The 23389-nt window shown below is 34.4% G+C and overlaps 1 protein-coding gene across 2 annotated transcripts in view; it reads right to left on the reverse strand.

Annotated features, from left to right (window-relative positions):
- Nucleotides 1–5610: 5610 nt before the first annotated feature.
- Nucleotides 5611–23389, reverse strand: part of LOC141456584 (ATP-binding cassette sub-family C member 4-like) — a 34435-nt gene continuing 16656 nt past the window's right edge. For both annotated transcript variants that reach the window (XM_074132738.1, XM_074132739.1), the window contains 8 exons: nucleotides 22461–22590; nucleotides 21567–21728; nucleotides 20639–20772; nucleotides 18630–18875; nucleotides 18385–18554; nucleotides 17050–17179; nucleotides 13558–13668; nucleotides 5611–5815 (listed from right to left, as the gene is read on the reverse strand). In XM_074132738.1, coding sequence (XP_073988839.1) covers nucleotides 5777–5815; nucleotides 13558–13668; nucleotides 17050–17179; nucleotides 18385–18554; nucleotides 18630–18875; nucleotides 20639–20772; nucleotides 21567–21728; nucleotides 22461–22590 — 1122 coding nt within the window. In that variant the 3' untranslated portion in view covers nucleotides 5611–5776. The remainder of the gene's footprint in view (nucleotides 5816–13557; nucleotides 13669–17049; nucleotides 17180–18384; nucleotides 18555–18629; nucleotides 18876–20638; nucleotides 20773–21566; nucleotides 21729–22460; nucleotides 22591–23389) is intronic.

The following is a 23389-nucleotide window of genomic DNA, read 5'->3' on the forward strand; positions in this document are numbered from 1 at the left end:
TGTTGACCCTACATACACAATCCCTTACTTACACATTTATTTACATATTAGTGGACTGGCCTTTCAGATTACTGAATTTATTATCGAATTATTGTTGAATAATTTACTCTATACTGGCGTAACGTATTGATTAGCAAATAGATCTTTAATTATTTAGTGGCTTAAACTAATACTAGCTTCTGGACTATCAAAGAATGTCACGTTTTATTTTTCTTCAAGTTGGCATCGGAAAGTTTCAAACTGATTATCAGGGGAAATTATAAACTTTCGGACTTTTAACAGTCAGAAGCCGTCATTGGAGTTATTGATTACGATCTTTTACCCATTGCAAGAAGAAGAAGAATTGCATTCTTGCAGATTGGATTTTCTACATTTCCAGCAGTTATCCGTTTAGTCTACGAAAAAAATAGTTTTCACGAATCGGTCTTCCTAAATGTGTAGTGTGTATTTCAAAAACGAAAAATTAAAGAAAACTGAAACTTAATATTTCATTAAGATACCATCAAGGAACAAGACAAATAAGATTTACAATTATTAGGTATATTATATTATTATATAAAAGGACAATGAAAACTAAAACCGAAAATCAGCCCGATCCAAATACTCCTTTTCGCTGAAATAGATCACTTTAATTCCTCTTTTTAGTAATTAAAGAAAGAAATAAATCCGAACATGATGTTGGTACTGCATTAAAAATCTCATAATTCTAAAAAAAAAATGAATTACGATGTTGTGCTTTTCAGCATTTTAATTTACCAGAGTGGAGATAGATCCTGAACTCGGGGGGGTACAGTCAACAAGTAACCCTTTCACCCCTCAAATATAAATACATACATGTACAAAAGATATTTCCTGCAATTTTCATTTGACATTTCGTCAATATAGAGAGTGCAAAACAGTGTAACGCGTGTCCAAATACAATAAATAACTAATAGATGTCGCACTAAACTGTCTTTTTTGATGGATTCATTGATTTTTACAGCTGGTGAATAATTTATAACCTACCAAAAAGGTTCACTTTGCAATGCCATGCAAACCGTCTCTTGCAACATTCAAATCTAAACGATTTCGCTCACTCACTGCCTCTTTACTACTAAGCTCGCGACCTTTAAATTCAACATGGCATCAAGCTATTTCTGCACTAAAAACATTCACTACTAACACCACCATTTTTATGCAATTGCTATTTACTTCTGGCTGAGAACTGTCGACGAGTTGATCACCAACCCTACTCCGCAAGATCAACCAATATTTGACTAATGTGTAACCTTACCACATTGCAACCGTGCGGATTTGTTGATGTTGAGTTTTTACTGGAAAAATTCGATCCCCTGAGTGCGGAAAAGTAGTTACTAAGTGCTTACACTCCTTCTGACAGGAAGTCTCTGTATGAGTAAATGCAAAATTATTGGTTTGAAGTTTATTTTGTCACAAAAACTATAAATAGATAAAGCTCTATTTGGACATGGTGGGCACTCGCTTATCACCTTTTATGCAAATACGTTTGAAGTTTATTTTATCACAAAAACTATAAATAGAAAAAGCTCTATTTGGACATGGTGGGCACTCGCTTATCACCTTTTATGCAAATACGTTTGAAGTTTATTTTATCACAAAAACTATAAATAGAAAAAGCTCTATTTGGACATTGTGGGCACTCGCTTATCACCTTTTATGCAAATACGTTTGAAGTTTATTTTATCACAAAAACTATAAATAGATAAAGCTCTATTTGGACATGGTGGGCACTCGCTTATCACCTTTTATGCAAATACGTTTGAAGTTTATTTTATCACAAAAACTATAAATAGAAAAAGCTCTATTTGGACATGGTGGGCACTCGCTTATCACCTTTTATGCAAATACGTTTGAAGATTATTTTGTCACAAAAACTATAAATAGAAAAAGCTCTATTTGGACATGGTGGGCACTCGCTTATCACCTTTTATGCAAATACGTTTGAAGTTTATTTTATCACAAAAACTATAAATAGAAAAAGCTCTATTTGGACATTGTGCGCACTCGCTTATCACCTTTTATGCAAATACGTTTGAAGTTTATTTTATCACAAAAACTATAAATAGAAAAAGCTCTATTTGGACATGGTGGGCACTCGCTTATCACCTTTTATGCAAATACGTTTGAAGTTTATTTTATCACAAAAACTATAAATAGAAAAAGCTCTATTTGGACATGGTGGGCACTCGCTTATCACCTTTTATGCAAATACGTTTGAAGTTTATTTTATCACAAAAACTATAAATAGAAAAAGCTCTATTTGGACATGGTGGGCACTCGCTTATCACCTTTTATGCAAATACGTTTGAAGTTTATTTTGTCACAAAAACTATAAATAGAAAAAGCTCTATTTGGACATGGTGGGCACTCGCTTATCACCTTTTATGCAAATACGTTTGAAGTTTATTTTATCACAAAAACTATAAATAGAAAAAGCTCTATTTGGACATGGTGGGCACTCGCTTATCACCTTTTATGCAAATACGTTTGAAGTTTATTTTATCACAAAAACTATAAATAGAAAAAGCTCTATTTGGACATGGTGGGCACTCGCTTATCACCTTTTATGCAAATACGTTTGAAGTTTATTTTATCACAAAAACTATAAATAGAAAAAGCTCTATTTGGACATGGTGGGCACTCGCTTATCACCTTTTATGCAAATACGTTTGAAGTTTATTTTGTCACAAAAACTATAAATAGAAAAAGCTCTATTTGGACATGGTGGGCACTCGCTTATCACCTTTTATGCAAATACGTTTGAAGTTTATTTTATCACAAAAACTATAAATAGAAAAAGCTCTATTTGGACGTGGTGGGCACTCGCTTATCACCTTTTATGCAAATACGTTTGAAGTTTATTTTGTCACAAAAACTATAAATAGAAAAAGCTCTATTTGGACATGGTGGGCACTCGCTTATCACCTTTTATGCAAATACGTTTGAAGTTTATTTTGTCACAATAACTGAAATCTGTACCTGAAGGAGCGGGGTTAATTTCCCGAATGATCCACTGCCTCTTCAGATTGTGTTAGTTAGCTGGTTGATTAAAAGTTGCAAGACTGTTCTTTTTCAAATAAATACACATATTGTTGTGGGCAGCGAAACTCTAAAAAAAAAGTCGTCATGTTCTGTGGTATTTCCGGTAGACTATACTTTCTTCCCACTCGGATTTGATTACGCAGTTCATTCTCTTATATTATACAGTTGGTAAAATTCAATGTAAATGTAGTAGAACGAATTTAGAGAAGCTCTTAACTTCACTCTTTCCCAACATAGAATCCTGTTCAATTGAAGTTTACAGGCAAATAGTTCCAAATCAAACTGATGCACCAGCATGTACGCCGTGCTAAGTAAAGTTATTGGAGATATTAAGTAAAATAAAATTGTAATAAAGAATATGTAGAAGTGGCAGGTCCGGTAAATTAGTTATCTTTAAATTCCGAACTTATTTAATTCCTTCCAACACTGTACAGGTGGCGAGAGCATACATTACACTGCTATGGCACTTTAGCAGTCAACCTCACTAACATCCGCCTCACTGAAGTGGCCTAAATCAAATTTACCTAGAAAAATTAAATGTGTTTCAGATAAAAGTAGCAGATCCACTAGTGTAAAATGGCAAAGTTCAAAGAAAACTTTAGTAACCATTTTTAGAAACTCGTTAGAAGTATGAAATTTTATGAACCATTCAGTAAAGGTGTTATTGCTGGTAGGGAATTTTGATCGTTGAGCTACTGTCTGGACACCAAGTTCATGTTTTCTGCCATCTTTCATTTATTAGACTTTTTGTTTTCATCCTTTTCTACAGATCAAAAAAAAAAATATATATATATTTTTTTGGAATTGGTTGACAATAAATCGGTTATTTCTGGAGAAAAAACTATGTCGGAAATTTGGCATGATCGGAATACTTTACTCACCTTTTTGCAAGAAATAATAAAGACGAAGTAGACAAGATTCACAGGATGTTTGTTTTAGTTGGTTGCTGTGTGAAAGGAAAGTGGAACACACATGATGCGGACGAAAATAATTGGGTCGCCAAGAACGAGAGTAAGGCCACCGCCGGGAACCGAAAAAACCCCATCAGATTAGTGTGTATGTCCTAGAGGCGGCGAAAGAACAGATGGAGAAGTTTCGGAACACACAGAGCAAGGGGGGCAGAAAGGGTTTGACTGACAATGAGTTGTTTGAGTTAGAGACAGTGGAAAACGCGTGGAAATAGAGTTGGCGCCATTTCCCTGCTCCATGTGACAATCTCCTTATGTGTGCAGCCTAACGAAGTGAGGAAAAGGTCCCAAAGGTTTTCCCTCGGCTTTCACACCTCAACAGACACGCCCCATGGATCTTACTCTACTTCCTACAAATTCTTATTTTCTTCCGCTTTATATATAAAAACCCTTGTGTACATGACTTCATCATCCATGCTTGGGCTTGGAAGAAATTGTAGACGGTTCAACCTTCTGTAATGCATACATCTCATTGATTACGTATTTCTATTCTGTCTTTGTACCTTGCTCCAGTCAATATTGACATTTATCTCTGCCTCATACTGTCCGCAGCACAATGTCTGCGGATTTAAAATAAATAAATCTCTATGAACACTCATATGACATCCTCAAACTAGAATTCTCTATGTTTTTTTTACTTAGAATTTTTTAAAATTTTGGAATGGTTTAACACAGTGGCGGCTCGCCCGGTGAAGTTGTTTTCAAAACATTTGTATTCCGCGTTATAAGTTAATTTTTAATTAATTGAATGATATGTTTAATAAAGTTAAAAATACCTATATTGATTGATATAGTAGTCCGCATAACTTCGAATTAAAAATAAACATTCGCTTATTGTAAATAAAAAAATGGAGCGTCTAAGATTCTAATAAAAAAAGGAAATGTAACTGTAAATATTTAGAGAAGTTATAAAACAAGTCAATAAAATAAAGACATCCAAGAAAATATGTTCTTTCCTAATTAAATTTTCTTTGAATTAAATCTGAAGAAAGGGGGGATAAACCTTCTCCTGCCATACCTGGTACTTACTTTATTTTGAATCTGGAAATAATAATCTATTATTACTAGAAGCAGACCAACTATGAATTTAAGTTACGTCTAGTTTTGGTACTCTGCTTACCATCTGTATTCAAAATAATAAAAAAGCAAATCTGACAGTTGTTTTTAATAGTTTCATTGCGATGACTCACACCGAACAATAAAAAAATTGCGCTTGTTTACACAACGCTGTGAAAGGTATCACTTAGGGATTATTAAAACTCCACTATCCACTACTCGTTTAGCAATTCTTGAGCAATTGGCTATTTGCGTTTCCGAAAAAATGACATTGGTATTCGGAAATATATCCTATCCGCACCGATTTTAGTACATTAACACTAATTGTTAAAGAATTGTTAAAGCAAGTCTTGTGACGATGATTCACACCAGATTCCCGATACGGTGAAGTCAACCACTTTTCTTGAATAAACTGTCAGTTAGAGGGCGTTACAGGATAGTGGTAAGGAAAAAAATAGATTGAGTGATAACACAAGTTGTTTGAAGAATAGATTTGTGAATATCGGGAAATTCTGAGCTAATTGAATATTCTACCAAAAGAACAATTTTATTTTTAAGAAAATTAAAACTTGATACAGATACAGATATTAAAATAAATTTCTTAAGTAATGATGATGCAGTCATATAGCGACTGCTTGCTCTGGACTTCACTTCAGTTTCAGCAACGAAATTTTAATTTCTCTAATGCGCCTCTACTCCTGCAAAGATTCGTGCTCTTTTCTTACATAGTGCTGCAAAGCAAAAGAAAGCAGAGTGTTAATTAAAATATCATTTATAAATGAGTGAATAATGGTGAAAAGTAATTAGAGAAGAACGACGTCGTTCTTGTGGGCATTCTGTTTTCATTTTGCTTGGTTTAATTCGTGATTAAAGGAGCGCCAGGCCGCAAATTAAAATGATAACTAAATGCACTTTTAACATAATCCTAAGCTATTACTTTTATTTATATTTGTTATTATCTTCTCTTCCTCCTAGTAACAGGAAGGACTGCGATCTTGTGAAATAGAGGAAGTAGAGTTTCTCACAGGTAATCAATATTTTCAAGTTCCCAGAATACAAAAACTAATCTTGTGCGCTAGTCTTTATTTGAGCCAAATTTCACGGAATCCTGATCAAAAGGAAGCTTACGTTTGACAGGTTTGATTGTCCTGTGTGTTCGCCAAATTTAACCACGGCAAATTTCAAAATCACTGTAAATATTCAAATGTAGAACTTTTTGTTTCTAATTAGGATAACAGAAAATAATCTATGAATAAAATCCAAACCCATACAGCCAGACATCCAATTTTATGTACTAAAATTACCAATATCAGGCAAAATAGTCCTAATGGAATTATGGAGTGCACATGCAGAGTCGGTTCGTACAAGTTTTAGCCTAGTTGATTGCTCGTCGTCGTATACATGGCTAATTATGAACTATAACATGAAAAGTAAACACACATGTGTGAACAACTGAAACAACCGCACCACTCAAACGGAACTGTTTGTATACACTAGCGCTGTGTTGGATATTTTACTTGTATGCAACCACATCGCGCTGTTGTTCTGCTTTACATCAACAAATCCGCCGGTTATTGGCAACACTTTATTATTCAACCTTCCAATATGGCCTCCTGCTCCAAACTCTCGCAACTTTTTAACCGCATAATCCCGGAATCTGGTAATTCTTTAATTGAGCTAACTTAAACACTACAACTCGTTTTAATTTGAAGCTTCACCTGACCTCACAATTATTCAGATTGCCTCAAAACGCATATCGCGAGGTGATAATTTATTTGCAAATTATTTGCAAATCTAGAAAAAGAGAAACAAATTGTCAAGTTGGGTGTTTTTCAACGTTACACTTTTTGACAGTTAACCCTTATACACTGTCCTACCGGACAGTTTTAGTAATAAAAAAAATCTTTTGGGTTCTAATTATACAATTTTCTCGTAACTTTGAATTTAAACATCTGCGTATAACAATCCTTAACAAAAACTTACAGTTTAAAATGCTAAGCATAAGGGTAGATTAAACGCCAAAAGGTAGACAAATCAGCTGGTACCAAACCTTTCATTCATACTTCCGCTCGTAATTTCAGCCATTAAGAAAAATTCGAAAAAGCAGGTTTTTAATGGAATTATTATAACAATTGATAACATTTTAGAGATTCTACTGTAATAACTTATCATTAATATTGTTTAGAATTTATTAGATATCCCAGACCCTAATGCTGACCATTTTCGTCTACAAAAGATTTGTTCAAGTAGCACTCCATTTAACTTAGATGGACTGTAATACCTATTAATCTACAACAATCAACTACTGAACGTAGCAAAAAGATCGTACAAGCGTTATAAAAAAAATAAAAAAATTATGAGGCTACAAAATTCAAAAACTTAAAAAAAAATGTATACACTAACATACATCAATGATTTTGTCCTCTCCCAATCGATGAACAGCGTCGAGACCCCCAAAAGAAACTTCTACATATAATTCGGACTCGGGTGACACCCCCCCATTCATGAAGATCGGTTTACGCGTTACGTTGTTTACAAAAAAAAAGGTAACAAGAAGAAGAACAAGAACATTTTCTGAACACGCCGTTGTTTCCCATTTTTGGCAATTTTTTCCCCGAAATCTATTAGATCTGGGTTGTTGCAAAAAAAAAAAAAAAAAAATACAGTTATAAAGGAGGATTTGCCCTATATTATAAAGAAAATTTGGGAATTTTATCTTTTATAGAAAAAGAGAAACAAATTGTCAAGTTGGGTGTTTTTCAACGTTACGCTTTTTCGTGCAGTTTTTGACAATTAACCCTTATACGACTGTCCTACCGGACAGTTTTAGTAATAAAAAAAATCTTTTGGGTTCTAATTATACAATTTTCTCGTAACTTTGAATTTAAAACCTGCTAACATTATGTGGTACATAAAAGTCCACTACGCTGAATGACACTTTTTTGGAAAGCGTACCTCTCTCCCAAAATTGCCCTAAACAAATCTTGAAAAGTTCATCAAATAAATGTTTTGGATAGACAAGTAAGACACGTTTATGCGAGTTTTGCCGACAATAGTGGAAGATTTATATTCGGAAAAAATCTCAGACAGATGAAAAAACCGATTAATAAAGTACCAATCATTTGACTCCATCAGAGCCTCTGGTCTGGAAATGCCACAGGCCTCATTTCGCAAATTAACGATTGCAACTCATTCAACCAGTAGGTATGCTATAAAATGCCGGCTTTCTTCTCAGAATATGCCTTGGGGCTACGAGTATGATTAATTAATTAATAATCTTTATTTATAATAACATAAATTTGACAAAAAATTACTTCTTGTAATGAATGTACATAAAGGCACTATGTTGGTTGTACAACCGTTACAGAGTGGGGAAAAAAAAACATATACTTATATTCAAAATAAATAAAAATACAAACTAAAAGATGAAATAAGTAAATTGTACGAACAAAAAATAAAATAAACCAACTTATGGTGATAATAAACTAAATTTATGTACACTTTAATGAACAACAACACAAAAACAAACAAAATCAAAATTTCTTCTTCTTGGTTACTATTCAATAAATATGACATCTATACAATATTCACATTTCTTCGTAAATATGCAGATTTACAATAACTGACTAGTGCCATCCAGTCTTTTCCATTCAGTAAACCGACCATCTCTATGGTGGACAAATTGGTTCTTTTATAACATTTATATCTTAGATCACCATACGCTGGACATTCAATCAAAAAGTGATGCAAATCTTCCACAACCTCCATATTACACATTGGACACACATCGAATTCATCTTTAAATGGACAGTTGTTTAATTTTATTGTACCACTTCTTACTCCAATGATCCATCTTATATGGTCCAAGGACATATTACTAGTCAGGTAATGACCATCCTCCAAATTGAATTGAAGCACTCTATAATGCCTATAATATTCATTGTCAGCTACACCCTCAACGAATTTGTTTTGGAACCGTGCCTCTAAACGTATTCGAATATTCCGGAATACACCATCCCACTCAGAAACATTACTAAGTGACAGGACAGTTTCCATATTTATACTTTTCATTACTTTTTTAATATGGTTAAACCAAGATAAGTCCTGCTTAATCACTTGCACCGCCAGTTTCCTAGTGAGACAATCCTCAGGAAGGTTCATGATCTTAATAATATAGTTGTGGTGCAATTTTAATGTAAACAAAAATAGGGGTAGTATTCCGGTCTCTAAGTGCAAGAAGGCTGTTGGTGTGTAATTGGGCAACCTGAAGAGTTTTTTCAAGAAGAACCTCAATAGTTTTTCGACTTCGACATATTCCGTTCCCCCCCAAATCTGTGCCCCATAGCACAGGACAGATCGACTAACACTATTGAATATCCGATTTTTAGAATCAAATGATACACATTTATTTTCAATCAATTCGTGCCAGACAGAATTTAACCCTAACTTTGCTTTATTAACTTTTCCAATTAGGTGTTTTTTAAACGATAATTTTGGGGTAAGAGTAAGCCCGAGATATTTATAGTTATTTACAACTTCAATTTCTTCATTATCAAAGTACCACTTTTCTTTTCGCGATCTTTTACAACCATTACCAAAAATAACTATTTTAGACTTACTTAGATTGATATTTAAATTCCAAGTGCTGAGATATTTATTGAGACAATTAATCAGCCTTTGCAGGGATTGCGTTTCCGAGGCCAGTAATACAATATCATCAGCATAAGCCATGATATTTATCCTCTCACCCTCAATCAGTACACCCCCACCATCTAGGTAGTCCTCAATGTCGTTCAAGAATAGTGAAAACAAAGTAGGGCTTAAAACACAGCCCTGCTTGACGCCTGTAGTCGTTTCAAATGCATCGGTTAAACCGTTTTCATACCATATTTGAGAGTAAGTATCACTCAACAAGCCCTTAATAGCATTCACCATCCTTGTTGACAAACCTAAGTTATGTAGTTTATAAAATAGAGCCGCTCTATCCACATTGTCAAATGCAGAAGACAAATCGACAAAGAACGCATATACTTTTTGTCGCTTCTTACTTAATTTTAAATTTACAATATTAGCTAAATTAAATATATTGTCAATTGTCGAACAATTCTTCCTGAATCCTGCCTGAAAGTCCCTCAAGATCCCCCTCTCTGCCCAATCAGTTATCCTTTGTAACATAAGCCCAGTGCATAATTTACTAATTGCATTGTTGAAGGAGATACCTCTATAATTGGAAACATTGTTTATATTACCTTTTTTATAAAGAGGGAAGATTATGGAATTCTTAAATGCCGAGGGAGTATCACCACAAATGAATATTTCATTATAAATTTCCAAAAGATGATATTGAAATTCTGGTGTAGCATTTTTAAAAAATTCGAAGGGAATGCGGTCTAGACCAGGTGCTTTACCATCCTTAGCTTTCATAAGAACATTTTCAAGTTCCACTAGAGTAAACGATTTGTCTAGTTCATCATTAAACACATAAGGTTCGGCATACTGAACACTAAAAGCGCCAATCTCATGAGTGTATAAATTTGAAAAGTACTCTACCCACTGTTTTGCAGTAATATTTCCCGTAAAGCGGTTGTCCTTCTTTCTGAATCTCCGAACTGAAGCCCAAAAAACTTTCGTATTCGAAATATTATTAATTTTATTTACTATTTCCGCGTAATATTCAGCCTTCTTGGACTCACAAACATTTTTATACAATTTATTATGATGCAAATACCCTAACTTATCTTCCTCTAGATTTGTTTTTTGATATTTTTTTAGAAATTTAAAAGAATTGGTTCGAGAGTGGTGGCAATCTTTATCAAACCAACCTTCCTTAAATTTTGACTTTTTCGGATTCGGGTTATATTGCGATGACCGTTTTATAATTTTACAAAAAAAAATTATTTTCTGTTCAGTGCTCTCAGTTAGATAATTGATAGAGTTAAGGAAAAATTGCAATCTTTCTTGATAGTTTACCTTATTTTGTTTATTCCAATCTAGTTTGGGGCAAAGAGGGAGGATATGGTTATTGTCAGCATAATTATGAAAAAGTATGGAGGTCACAATAGGCATATGATCCGAATATATTAAAGAGTCTACCCTAAAGTCTGTTATTAAAGGTAACAATTCTGCATCCACCAAGGAATAGTCGATCACTGAACTGCCATTTGCATTTACAAACGTCCACTCGCCGCTAAGGTCGTTTTTGGTTCTCCCGTTCAAAATGAATAATTTAAAATCGCTACACAACTCCAACAGTTTCAAGCCATTGTTATTTACTATACAATCTTTAGAATTTCTTTTATAATTTTCAATAACATCACAGTTAACAAAACAATTTTTTGATATTTTCTGATTATTCCCAACTCTACCATTGAAATCACCAATTAGAAGAAATTTCATATTATTATTTTCTAAGACCAAATTATACAATAGATTAAAATCATTTAACCAGTTATTACAATTTAGGTATATCGGAACAATGTGAACAGTTTTATTAATATTTATCTCTACTAAACTAAAACCAGAAATTTTTATAAACTTAACATACCTCGATAAATTTATTTTAAAACCATAAACATGTCCTCCAGAAGCTCTTCCTTTCACTGAATGCCTTTTAGCTGGAATCCAAATTGTTTGAAATCCATTAAATTTATGTTCGAATAGACCAATTTCTTCTTCAGTAACAAATGTTTCGAATAAAAAGAATATATCAAAATTTCTAATATAATCAAAAAATCCAGTTGCATCCGCTTTACCCTTGAGACCTGCCACGTTGTAAGCCAATGTATTCAGGGAATTCTCAGAAAATTGTAACTGCTAAGAAGTTGCATCTCCCTTCTTTCTACTACCTGATTGACTGTCTTTTCCACCACAAATATTACTTTCTGAAGTTGACCGACTTCTGAATGAAAAACGTTCTAAATTTTGTTTTGCCTTATTCTTATCCATTTCAGATTTGTTTTTCTTAAGGCCGAGGTCGGAGTCACATTTTGCTGGAGACATAGATAAGAGCCGTTTTTTATTTTCTGTATGATTATCCTTCATTCTGTAGTTATTATTTTGCATTATAAGGCGGTCATATTTAAGAACAGCGTATTTGCCACTTCTACGAGCCTCCATCATTTCTGTTTTAAGAAGTTTCCTTTTTTGCTGAACATCTTGGGGAAAATCATGGTCAATGTATAACTTTGTACCTTTCAATTTCCTTGCATTTTGGAGAATAAGTAGCTTAGTACGATATGTTCGCAGGCCCAGAAGTATAGGACGTGATTTATTGCCTCTATTACCCAATCTTCTAACAAAATCTATATCTTCTGGAATCAATTTTTGGTTTAATTTATCATCAACAAAATAACAAACAAAATTTTCCAACTCCCAATAATCATTAAACTCTTCATCAACTCCAAATATAATAATGTTTCTTTTGCGAATCTCTCGTTCAGTATGCCCAATTCGCGTATTTAAGGATTCTACTTTATTTTCAATGAAAGTTATATTCTCTTTTAAATCTGACAATGTTAACTTTCTTTTCTCCTCCATATCTTCGTTTAACTCAGCTCTTAGCTGCATCAACATATTTTTCATTTCATTCATCATATCCACATTAGACAGCATTTTAATAAATGAAAACAAATTTAAAAAATTGGGAGAGAAAAAAGAGAAATGCTTATTAATTTTGTTAATAAAAAAAAAAAAAATTCAGAATAACTGTGGTAGTATAGTTGTAAAGAGCGTCTGTAAAGCGATAGTATTATTTAAAGTTCTGGGTGCATAAGTCTAACTCATGCACGTCTGTTTGTACACAGCCTCACTGCCTAGTACTCCCACCACACTGCACTTTATCTTCAACTAATTACTCACTTATTTAATGTACAATTATTTCTTCAATAAATATTTCAAAACCTATTCATATGATTGTATTAAAACTATACAGTATCAACAACTATAACATTAACTACTTCTCTGCCAAATTTCACAGAAAAATCACTAATCAAACCACCAAAAAAATTGAAATTTTATAGAGACGATGTTCACTTGTTAAAAGCTGGATCCCCACTACGAGTATGATTAAATCGATTAACTTTTATTGTTGATATGTTCATGAATATAAAAAGTCGGAAGGCTAGGTTGAATGGGTGAGCTATCTATCCTTATTCTACAGAGGTTAGTGATATTGACTTACAGTGGCATGCAGGCCCAAAATAAAAACCTCTCAGATCCAAGTGCTTCAGCGGCCTGGTACCAGCTGGAGGACGCTTAAATAATGCCCAACCTTCGCCCGAGTAGCCCGGTTCTCGAAAATGAGAGGATTAGGTATAGGAAGTAGTACTTTCTCTCCCGTTAATGTTCCAGACATACGTTCAACTAGAATACTGCAAATCGCGTTTTGTTTGACCAGTACTTGTCCAGGCGAACTTACAACTCTAGAGGTTTAGAAAAAATTTATCAGAAGAGAGAATCTTCCAGAAGTACTTACTTGTTCAGCTTGCATGGCCAAATGCAGTGCCGTGCTTCGGCCACTTTCTTGCACCATTCTGGATAGGTGACTGTCGGCTGATTGCAGCAGAAGGTACGGCACGCCAAACTCCTGTAAGTACATTTGTTTATAACCTCATGAGAATTATACGAATATTTATTTTAATACAATACATCTTAATCAAAGATATATCTATCATATTATATATATATTAGTCGTGAAAATTCAGCAAAATTTAACAAATTTAGGACCTAAAACTTATCGGACGTCTTGTCAGTTAGCAAGGAAAGCCTACCTCTTGTCTCAGAACTGTCCTAAAGTGTATTTGAACGTGTATATATTATAATAAAATGCATAATATAATAAAACCAACTTTCTTTTTCCTAAAATCGTAACTTCATTGATCCGGTTTTAAAAATGTTAAACGACATCTAAGACTCACTGGAACACGATCTTTCCATTCAACATCCAACAAACCACTAATTTAAATTGAAATCAAACCATTTGGATTATGGAGTATTCCGACTTATTTAAGAACGTAATGAAAATGTTATAGACCTTGGAAGTAAGTTTACACTTAGGAGAGTGAGCCTATATACAACGTGACCTGTAACGTTACGAAGGCTTTGCGACTCAGCGCACGTACGCAACCAGTCTCATCATAATTAGTCTCCACTGTGTGGTGTTGCGCCTTGCAGAGCTCTCTATGGCACAACTATTGAAATATAGTGACTCTTAAGGCCAACACGATACGGGAATTCATTTTAATTCGCATTTTGATTCCATTCTTCTGTCACCCGACAACTTTTTGCACATAATGCTCACTGGCCTGCACTAAGGCTTTTGCAGCAGAAATCACATCTGCCTAAATTTTATAAAAATTTTCAATTTTTTTAGACATCTTGTTTACCGTGCTCTGACTAAAATTTCTCTATCTGCTGCCTGTCTTCCCTATTTAGCCTCTGCTGCTCCCTTGTCAAATCGACAGCAGATGTCGGAGTGAACCTCTGGTCTACTTGACATAGGCCCCTCAAAAATATAAACCTTAGAGAAACTTTTACCTATAAGTACATAACTTAATTTCTGTTTATATAAAGTAAAGCCATATTTTCAAATGTATGTATTCATCAGTTCCGTCAATACAACACTGAGGATAAAATATGAAATAGTAGGACGCAAAATAACATATGCATCAAAACAACTTATTAAATTGAGCATCATTAAGGAAAAATATTGGGTTGTTTACTTATCGATGCCCTTTCAGATGGCGTCGATTAGTAAAATTATTTAATATTACTAACAATCTGGCTCACCTTATCTGTCATAGATTATACTAGAAAAGAATTGTCCACTTAAAGATCGAAAATACAAGTTCAGTAAATTAAAACTCACGATTCGACAGAAATTAATAGTTCAAGTATTTAAGTTTATTCGCATCTGCAATCAGGTCAGTTAATGTCTTAATCCCAAAGACACGACTCAAAAGCGATATTCGGGACTATTTAAGTCAAGCAATTATTTTACCTTTACTAAATCATCAATTTCCTGAGTCGGAAATTCCAGTAATCACTGCTAAAACATCTTCAGTAAATTCTAAATGTAATTAACAGACCAATGTAGTAGCCAGAGGGATACAGTTTGGACTCGTGTGATTTTGGACGGAAATTAAAATGGCTTCCCCATTCGGCCGTTGGTAATCCCATTCTACGGTAGTGAACATCCTTTACAAAAGGGGAGAGAGACTGATTAAAGCGTATGAACTGGGTTTTTTGGTGCACCCTTCGCTTCGGGTTTGTAATTCTTTTTGCTTCCAACCCTTTTATTACCACTTTATTAATGAGTATTTTTCATTAAAATGTCAAGGTTAATGGAAACATCGTTTAAAAAATCTCGAAAAAAAGCAAGTTTAATTATTAACTAATACCCTAAATTCATGTGGAGATACCTAACTCCCACCAAGAGTAAAGTTCTCCTCTAGGGCCTGTAATACTAACAGTTAAAGTCCGTTATCTCAGCCTAGGTTTGAACCTACATGCCCTCAGGGCATCCCAGTGAAGTCTCTAGAGATAGTTAATGTGTGCAACTTATTAGGTTTAAAGCACGCGCAAGCTAGCTAATCATTAAAAGCAATCACCTACCAAACAATAGTTCTGAAAAAAAAAGTAACGATTCACAACAGATTTCGAGGAAGAGACCACTTTATAAGTTTTAAAGCTCACATTTTCCTAAAAATGGCGTCAACTCTAGGGGTGTTGGAGCTTACAATGAGTTTAGTCACACTAATGGCAAGGAAGTTAAATTTTCCATAAGTTTTTGGTGTACATGAGGTACATTGCATATGAGGAATCAATTTGAATTAACTTCGTCTGGAACTATCTCTGTTTATGATGTTCGTCAAATCATTATGCACTTTTCACATTTATCTCTAAGAACGCTAAGTCCAGTTTTATTAAAAAACTTGGTGAACAAGAAAAGGATGTAAATAGATGTAAGATTGATTTTTTGTTTTATTTATTATTGTACTTGGACTGCCTTGGTTAAGCGCCCACTGTCAATTTTCTTTTCTCTTTCCTAAGGCCACATGCCACTCGAGCTGGGATGACACAGGCAACCCTATAGCTTCCACTCACAACGCCTTGCTCAACAAGGTAGGGTGAAGCTTAGGAATACAAGAGTGTTATTGTACGTAATATTTTTATTGTGCATTTAGGAAAAACCTGAACCAGTAAATCAAGATAGAATAAACATATGAAAAGAGCCACTGCGAATAATTTAAGGGATAATTAACCAGCTCAGATGGAAACAGAGCTAGTGAGAGAGGAAGATGTTGTGAATTTCGAAAATTGTTTCTTTTGCCTAATTTTAAGATTATGGAAAGTTAAATGTTCTTACGATTGGTGAAATTAAATTTGCTGTTGCTCTTATCCTCTAGGAGTTGAAGTTGTTTTTATGGAGAGGTCTGAAGATTAAAAAATAAAAATAGTTATGCCCCTTCAAAATGTTCAGAACTTGATAAGGAGCACCAGTAACTACACGCACTAACTTGATGTACTGCTAATTTTCGTTTCAGCATAGAGTTTCGAGATCTCTTGTGTCAGCTCCCCACGTAATTCTTATAAAATCTTCTCTTTCTCGAAATGAGTTTAGAATCGGTCTATAATTTATTCGGACCAATTACAAGAGTTTACCTCCCTCAATTACAACATTCATCTAGTACATCTGATTAAATCGTAAAACCAAAAAATGCAATCAAATGTGCCTTAGAAGGAACGTGAACTGGATTCCTCTCTGCTACGACACAAAAACTAATTTTCAGTAGAAAAAGTAGCAGAACTTCTAAAATGAGAAAGGAAAGGAAGAAGTTGAACTGAAGAGGCCTTAGTTCGAGTATCCAGAAGTTTCTACAGTTCTCTGTACGGCGTTGTAACCAGGGAACCCCACACCATAGTCTCAATGACCTCAGATGTTGAAGCGCCTCAGATAGAAACTTACCACAACGCATCCAGCATCCATAACGACAATTCTATCCGAATCCATTACAGTATGTAGTCGGTGAGCTATGGTCAGCACTGTACAATTTTTGAACTTTTTCCTGATTATTTTCTGAATTAGACCATCAGTCCTGAAAAATACCAAAAATAAATTAAGATCAAAAGAAATATTTTCATAAAAATTACAAAACTTTGAAGTGTCAACCATGAGGCTTTTTTTTCAAATGTGAAGTTTAAAGTTCACACTTCGAATTATCTATACATAATAATTTTTTCTAAATTATGCAATTTATAATAAAACCTTTACCTGAATGACTGAGAGGTGAATTTTTTCAAATTATAAATTTTTGTCTAGTGTAAATTGACACAAATAAACGTGATAGGCCCCCTCATGAAAGAAAATTATTAATCTAATACGTATAAGAGACCTCTTTGCTATCTAACGGCTACTTTGTAAACTAAAACATTCTTAGTTCAATAGGCAAACTTCAAAAAGGCTGGATACACATTAGCAGTTTCGTAAGAAGAACGGATACTGCTCGTAAATTGTTCTAGAAATCAGCTGCAGTAATTTTAATAGTCGTTTTGAGTTAGGCGATAAAGTTTGTGTGCAATAAACAGTGGCAATTGGCATTGCAAAACTTAGAAATAACAATTCTTTTACTGGCCAATCTTAGTTATCATATTAACTTGATTTATTTATCAACTTTTCAATCAAATACCCAACATGCTTTTACTTGCTCTTTTTTTGGGCCATTGAAACTGTTGATTCTGATGTCGGGTAATTGTAAGATAAACAATATTCATATAAACGATTTCATAAGATCCACATTCAAGAGGACTCTTGAAAATAAATGAGAGAAAATAAAAAATCTGGTGTGATATCTAACAATTTTCTCTTTCCACAATGTGCGTATTAGAATTTCCTTCAAACTAAGTACTTTGTGAAGATATCGCAAGAAAAATTAGAACATTTACTTAGACACTTCAACTCAACCGATCTTCTTCGAATTTAAAATTTGATTTCCGAACTTAATAACTTTTGATAGTGTACAGGTTATGAGGCCATACATTTACTTAAATGATACTGCAGAAAACTTTCGACTCAGCCAGCATTCTGCGTAAATGTTTCAAATTAAAGTAATAAACTTCCTCCGTGTGGGCAACAGGCATAAATTTAGAGAAAAGGAATATAAACTTCCAGATTAAAATTCCTTTAGATCGGAATTTCCTGTAGGAACTCAATTCCGTAAATTTGGCTGACCAAAGTACGGTCCTAGAGCAAGTATAAAAGCTCAACAAAAAAGCTGCATATATTTGAAGTTTAATTACTAACTCAGGATCTATACTTGCTGTAGCCTCGTCCAGTACGATGATCCTGCTGTTCTTGATGACAGCTCTGGCCAGACATACTAACTGTCGCTGTCCCAGGCTGAAATTACTGCCTCCTTCGCTGATTCTAGTGTCTAAACCATGTCCTTCCTTCAATAACTCACTCAGATCTAACTGTGAACAGATAAGAAATACGGGCTACAGCGGTATTTAAAAAAAAAGGAAAGAAAAAAATGTATAAAACTGTACCTCATCTAAAGCTCTCCAAAGGACGTAATCCGGATGTTCATTGAAGGGGTCTAGATTACGTCGTAGATTTCCAGAGAAGAGGACTGGATTCTGTGGAATAATGGCGATACTGGATCTGAGGCTACGCAGAGAGAGCTCGGCTATGTTCACTCCGTCTACAGTTATGGAGCCTTCTACAGGCGTGAGCCTGAACAGAGCGTTCGCCAAACTAGATTTACCAGCTCCGGTGCGACCAACTACTCCAATCTGTACATGCGACAAAGAAAATTCAGCAAACCGAAATGTTTGCTATAAACAATTTTATCACTTCTTTTGACTGCCCTTAACAGCGGAACGCTGCGTTTGCATTAATTATTCTTAAATTTGAGTTTACAGAATGAAAAATCTGTTTATAATGCACAGGGCGCCTCCTCCTCAAGAACTCAAGAAAAACTAAAATACTGACTTCGAAGAAAACAGCCATGACTGGAAGGGAATGGTCGACTGACTTTCACTAAAATGAATGGTGCAGTCAGGAAACTTGCCCTAGAAGATAGTGGTACAAAATGCGGCAAACGAATGTTGAAAGGTTATGGAGATGCAGATTGGTTATATGCCGGTAAGATTCTACCAAGTCCTGTTCACTTCTCTTCAAGTTGTTTATCTAAGAGATTTCGCCCGCCCAAGAGGAAACACAACTTTTACTTGAAACTTAATGTTTGTTTAGGGACTTGCCGCCCAACTAGTACCTTCCACAGTCTGTGTATATTTGATGCAAAGGTTACCAACTCAACCCAGAGCAACTTACAGGTTATCGGCTTCTTATCGCTTCATAATTATGTTACACTTCTAACATCGTAATATCTTAATAAGTTAAATTTTTCATTTAAGTATTCCTATCATTTCTTAGAGAGGTAAATTATCAAGTCCAAAATAAAATCAACTGTCATGGGCAGTGAAAAATCGATTTACAACTTAAATAAGTCACTCCGACAGTCCATTTTAGCTACAGACTTCGTAAATTTAAATGTTTTTGTCCGTATCACGGACTCCCAAGTCAGATTTTCTTGTTCCTAAATTTTTAGTTTATTATTCAGTCTGAATTTTGTCTGGACCTCTAGATGAAGTCCTTCAAAAATTTTTAAGATAAAATTTATATGATTTTTACTCTCTCTTACTCTAAATAAAAGGAAATGTTGCAATCGTATAAATTTGTCGATATTTAGTTCTCAAAGGAAATAAACGTTTTGAAATTACCAGTTCCGCAAAACACTTGTCACTCACTACAAGTGCTTGTCTGATCCGTCAGCTGCCTGAAAAACCTCATCACGCGATGGACCTATTGAACTCTCTTGAATAGTCTTTCATTCAACGTCATAACGCCATTGTTAAATGTTTGAGACTACCTGCCTTCGAATTCTCATGGAGTACTAAAAGTAAAAGCAGCTGCACACCGTAAGACCTGGTCATTAATTATTTTCTAAACATTTAACCAGTGCGGATGTGTTTTTTTCAAGTCCAATGAACTGTTTCAATCAGAGAAACTATGAGTTCTTTGAAATACTACAATTGCTCCCTAACACCGCTAGAGTTCAGGTGATCTGAACGATAAATTTCTTATCAAAAATCCAATCAGCAATAACTGTCACGGAAGCAATGCTCTCATTTCTTACGGGGGTAAGAGAGCTCAAACCGTAATTCGTGAAGAAAGCTGAACTTTTTTATTAAAAAATTCCCCAAGTTCACCCGCTGATCGCTTCTAAAGCCACTTCACATCAAACGCCACTTCAATATTTATTACACAAACAGCACCACTTTCTGATAGCTAATCAATACCTATCATTTACTTGTCTATTGTACGGTATCTACGCGTGAAATTTAATATTCCTATTTTAATTAATCCTTTAGTTCTGAAGCTTGTTCAGTCCTACGCACTTAACCTGTCCATATAGGTACATATATGCTGGCACTTTACCAATCAATCATTAAACAGAAAATTCAGAGACTTTGATATAACTAGCAGAACATACCTTTTCTCCAGGTCTGATGTGAAGATTTAAATTTTCAATGAAGGGCGGCTTTTCTTTATCGTAGGTCAGTGTAACATTGTTGAATTTAATTTCTCCCATTTCTGGCCAAGGTTGAGGTGGTGGACATATTTTATCTGAAATTATGTTTTAATTAAAGTAAATAAAGGGATTACAACAAATGTTGTTCACACTTTACTGTCTTCAAAAAAAAAGAACTGTCAACTGACAGCCTCCTTCATGATTAACACCACCTTAGAGTAAAAAACTGCATTCTTGCTGCCCCAAATTTCGGAGCCGTAAGACAACACAACATTTACTCGCAGCATTACTTCTACCGACCTCAGTGAGTTAAATTGAGCGGATAAATCATTGAGTTAACTAAAGAGCCGTGGTAAAAGATCTCAGTTACAGGCTTTCAGCTGAAAGATTCATTAATTTCAGAAAGTAAGGATAGACTACTACGCCTGACATCACGTTCCATGACTATCTAGGTTCTTAGCCTACAAAAAGCCAGAAATTGAACGGACGGATGTATTCCGTAGGACAGCTTCTCCTCCTTCAGAGGAAAGATAAATAATAAGCAATATATTAAAAATAGAAAACAATAAAAAAAAATGAACAATAAATATGACCCAAATAATAATATTCCAATGACTTAGAAAACAAATATTATAAATTCCATCCAAATAAATAATTATAACTGTAACTCAAAAACATTCTCTAGAACGGATTGCTCACAGTTGTTCTCCAACTCTATTTCCAGATAGGCTAGTTTGCTCTAGATGGGAGCTTCAGATTAACAACAGTCTGAGTAGTCGCTCTTCCCCATTGGGGGTATCCTCCGGTAACTTCTAACTCTAACTTTTTAGCATTACTAAAAAGCACACAATTTCTTATCACATCTGTTTTGTGTTGCGAAGTAACTCACCTGTATCTGATTCCTCTCGTGGTAGACTGATGAAGGCCAACAGTCTCTCCACAGAAGTCATAAGATTTACGACTTCCGAAGACTGTCTCATGCCCCACTGCAACAATTTGGTGATTGTCATCGCCTGGGATATTGCCAGGCCAACGTCTGCTCCATGAACTCCTTTATTACAGTAAAAAAACAATAAATAAATGTGCTTTTTGAAATGATTTACGCTTCCACCCGAGTACAGTCCTGGGGTAAGTTACTGCAATGTGGGTACTCACACGACTTTCTCTTACCTCAGTTTTCATAATTCGTTAAAGTCGCTAAAAAATACAAAATATAGTAAATGGCAGTACCGGTCAGCCGATTCAATTTGGAATTTTGGTAACAAATTAACTCATTATTAATTTGAAATAGGTAATTAATTAATTTTACTGGAAATGACATTTCCTTTAACCGGGAAATTGTTGTAAATAAAAGTTGCAGATCCATAAGCAGAGTTAAAACCAAATGTAGGAGCCGTTTTTGAGAAAATCTCAAAATGATTCTGTGAAATTGTTCTTCCGGTGTGCGTATTGGTCGAGTCTAACCTGATTAAATTTGTACTTCCTGCTATTTTTAATTTTTGAGTTATTTGTAACCATACTCTCACAGATACATTTGTAAAAACCACTTTTTGGGTTTAAAGGTCCTCAATACGGATATATCCGATAACAACTCTAAATTGAAAATTTTACTCAAAAAATAGCAGACAGAAAACAATAAGAAGTAAAGAGATAAAAATAAATTATTGGCTGGACTAAAATCATACCGTAACTCTGTTTTAATGGCAGAGAAGATAGTTATTTTGATGTTTACGAACTAAACAGATATTATTATTACAAATTTTTAAACTCCATAAAAATATACCATCAGAGCTGCTAAGGATGATGAAGAGGAATACTACACATGATAAGTAGATGATGCCCATCAGATCCAACGAGAACGAATATCCTTGCTGGGCGGAAAGAAACGTGTACAGAGTTGTTGTGTGCAGATCCTGCAGAAAGCATAAAGTCATTTTTAACATGCCATGAGAATAGAAACAAAGCTCTAAACCAGATTCTACTGTCCGACTTAAACAGCAAAATTTTATTAGCCCATAGTTCAGCAAAAACTGCAAGAAAATGAAGTAATTTTTTTGAAAGAAAACAGATCAAATACAATCGAGAGAGCTGGTGCCAAAAAAAGGTAAAAACGGCATTTTCAGAAATTGTAGTTCTTGTTGTTGTTACCTCTTTTATAACCAACGTAGCACCTAAACGCGTCAACCTTTTTTTGCGAATGAGGTGTTATTCTTTTCGAAATTTCATGTAGATTTGTCTTTTGGAGGTCTCAACGCTGTACATTTAATGGAAGCAGTGTTAGCCTCGAACAAGTAAGGCCATATTTAGTTACTAATAATAACTTAGTAAAAATCTTTGCCCGAATTTGGTAAAACTTAGCAGGATAAAGAGGTTAAGAGATATTTAAGTGAAATCCAGTTCTTACACTATTAAGGGAAAGGATTACAATCGCGCCGAATTCGCTTAATTAATTCCACTTTGCCCTTTCAAGGAAAAGTACTGCAATCGCAATTAATATTTTTACCACCCTCAAGAGAAAGTAGTATAATCACTATTTATCTATCATTAGATAAATAAACTCAAACTTCCCAAAAACTACAAAAATCTCGTTAACAAAAAATTAACTGCTTAGAAAGTAAATAATTAAACGACAAAAATTACCCAAATCAGCATTAGAAAACAAAAGAACTATTTCTAAAAATCCTGTTTTTCAGCATTTTTGACCATTTTTTT

This window comes from Rhodnius prolixus, unplaced genomic scaffold (genome assembly GCF_049639745.1).
Source record: "Rhodnius prolixus isolate KJV_2025 unplaced genomic scaffold, Rpr scaffold_4, whole genome shotgun sequence".
Classification (NCBI taxonomy): Eukaryota; Metazoa; Arthropoda; class Insecta; order Hemiptera; family Reduviidae; genus Rhodnius; species Rhodnius prolixus.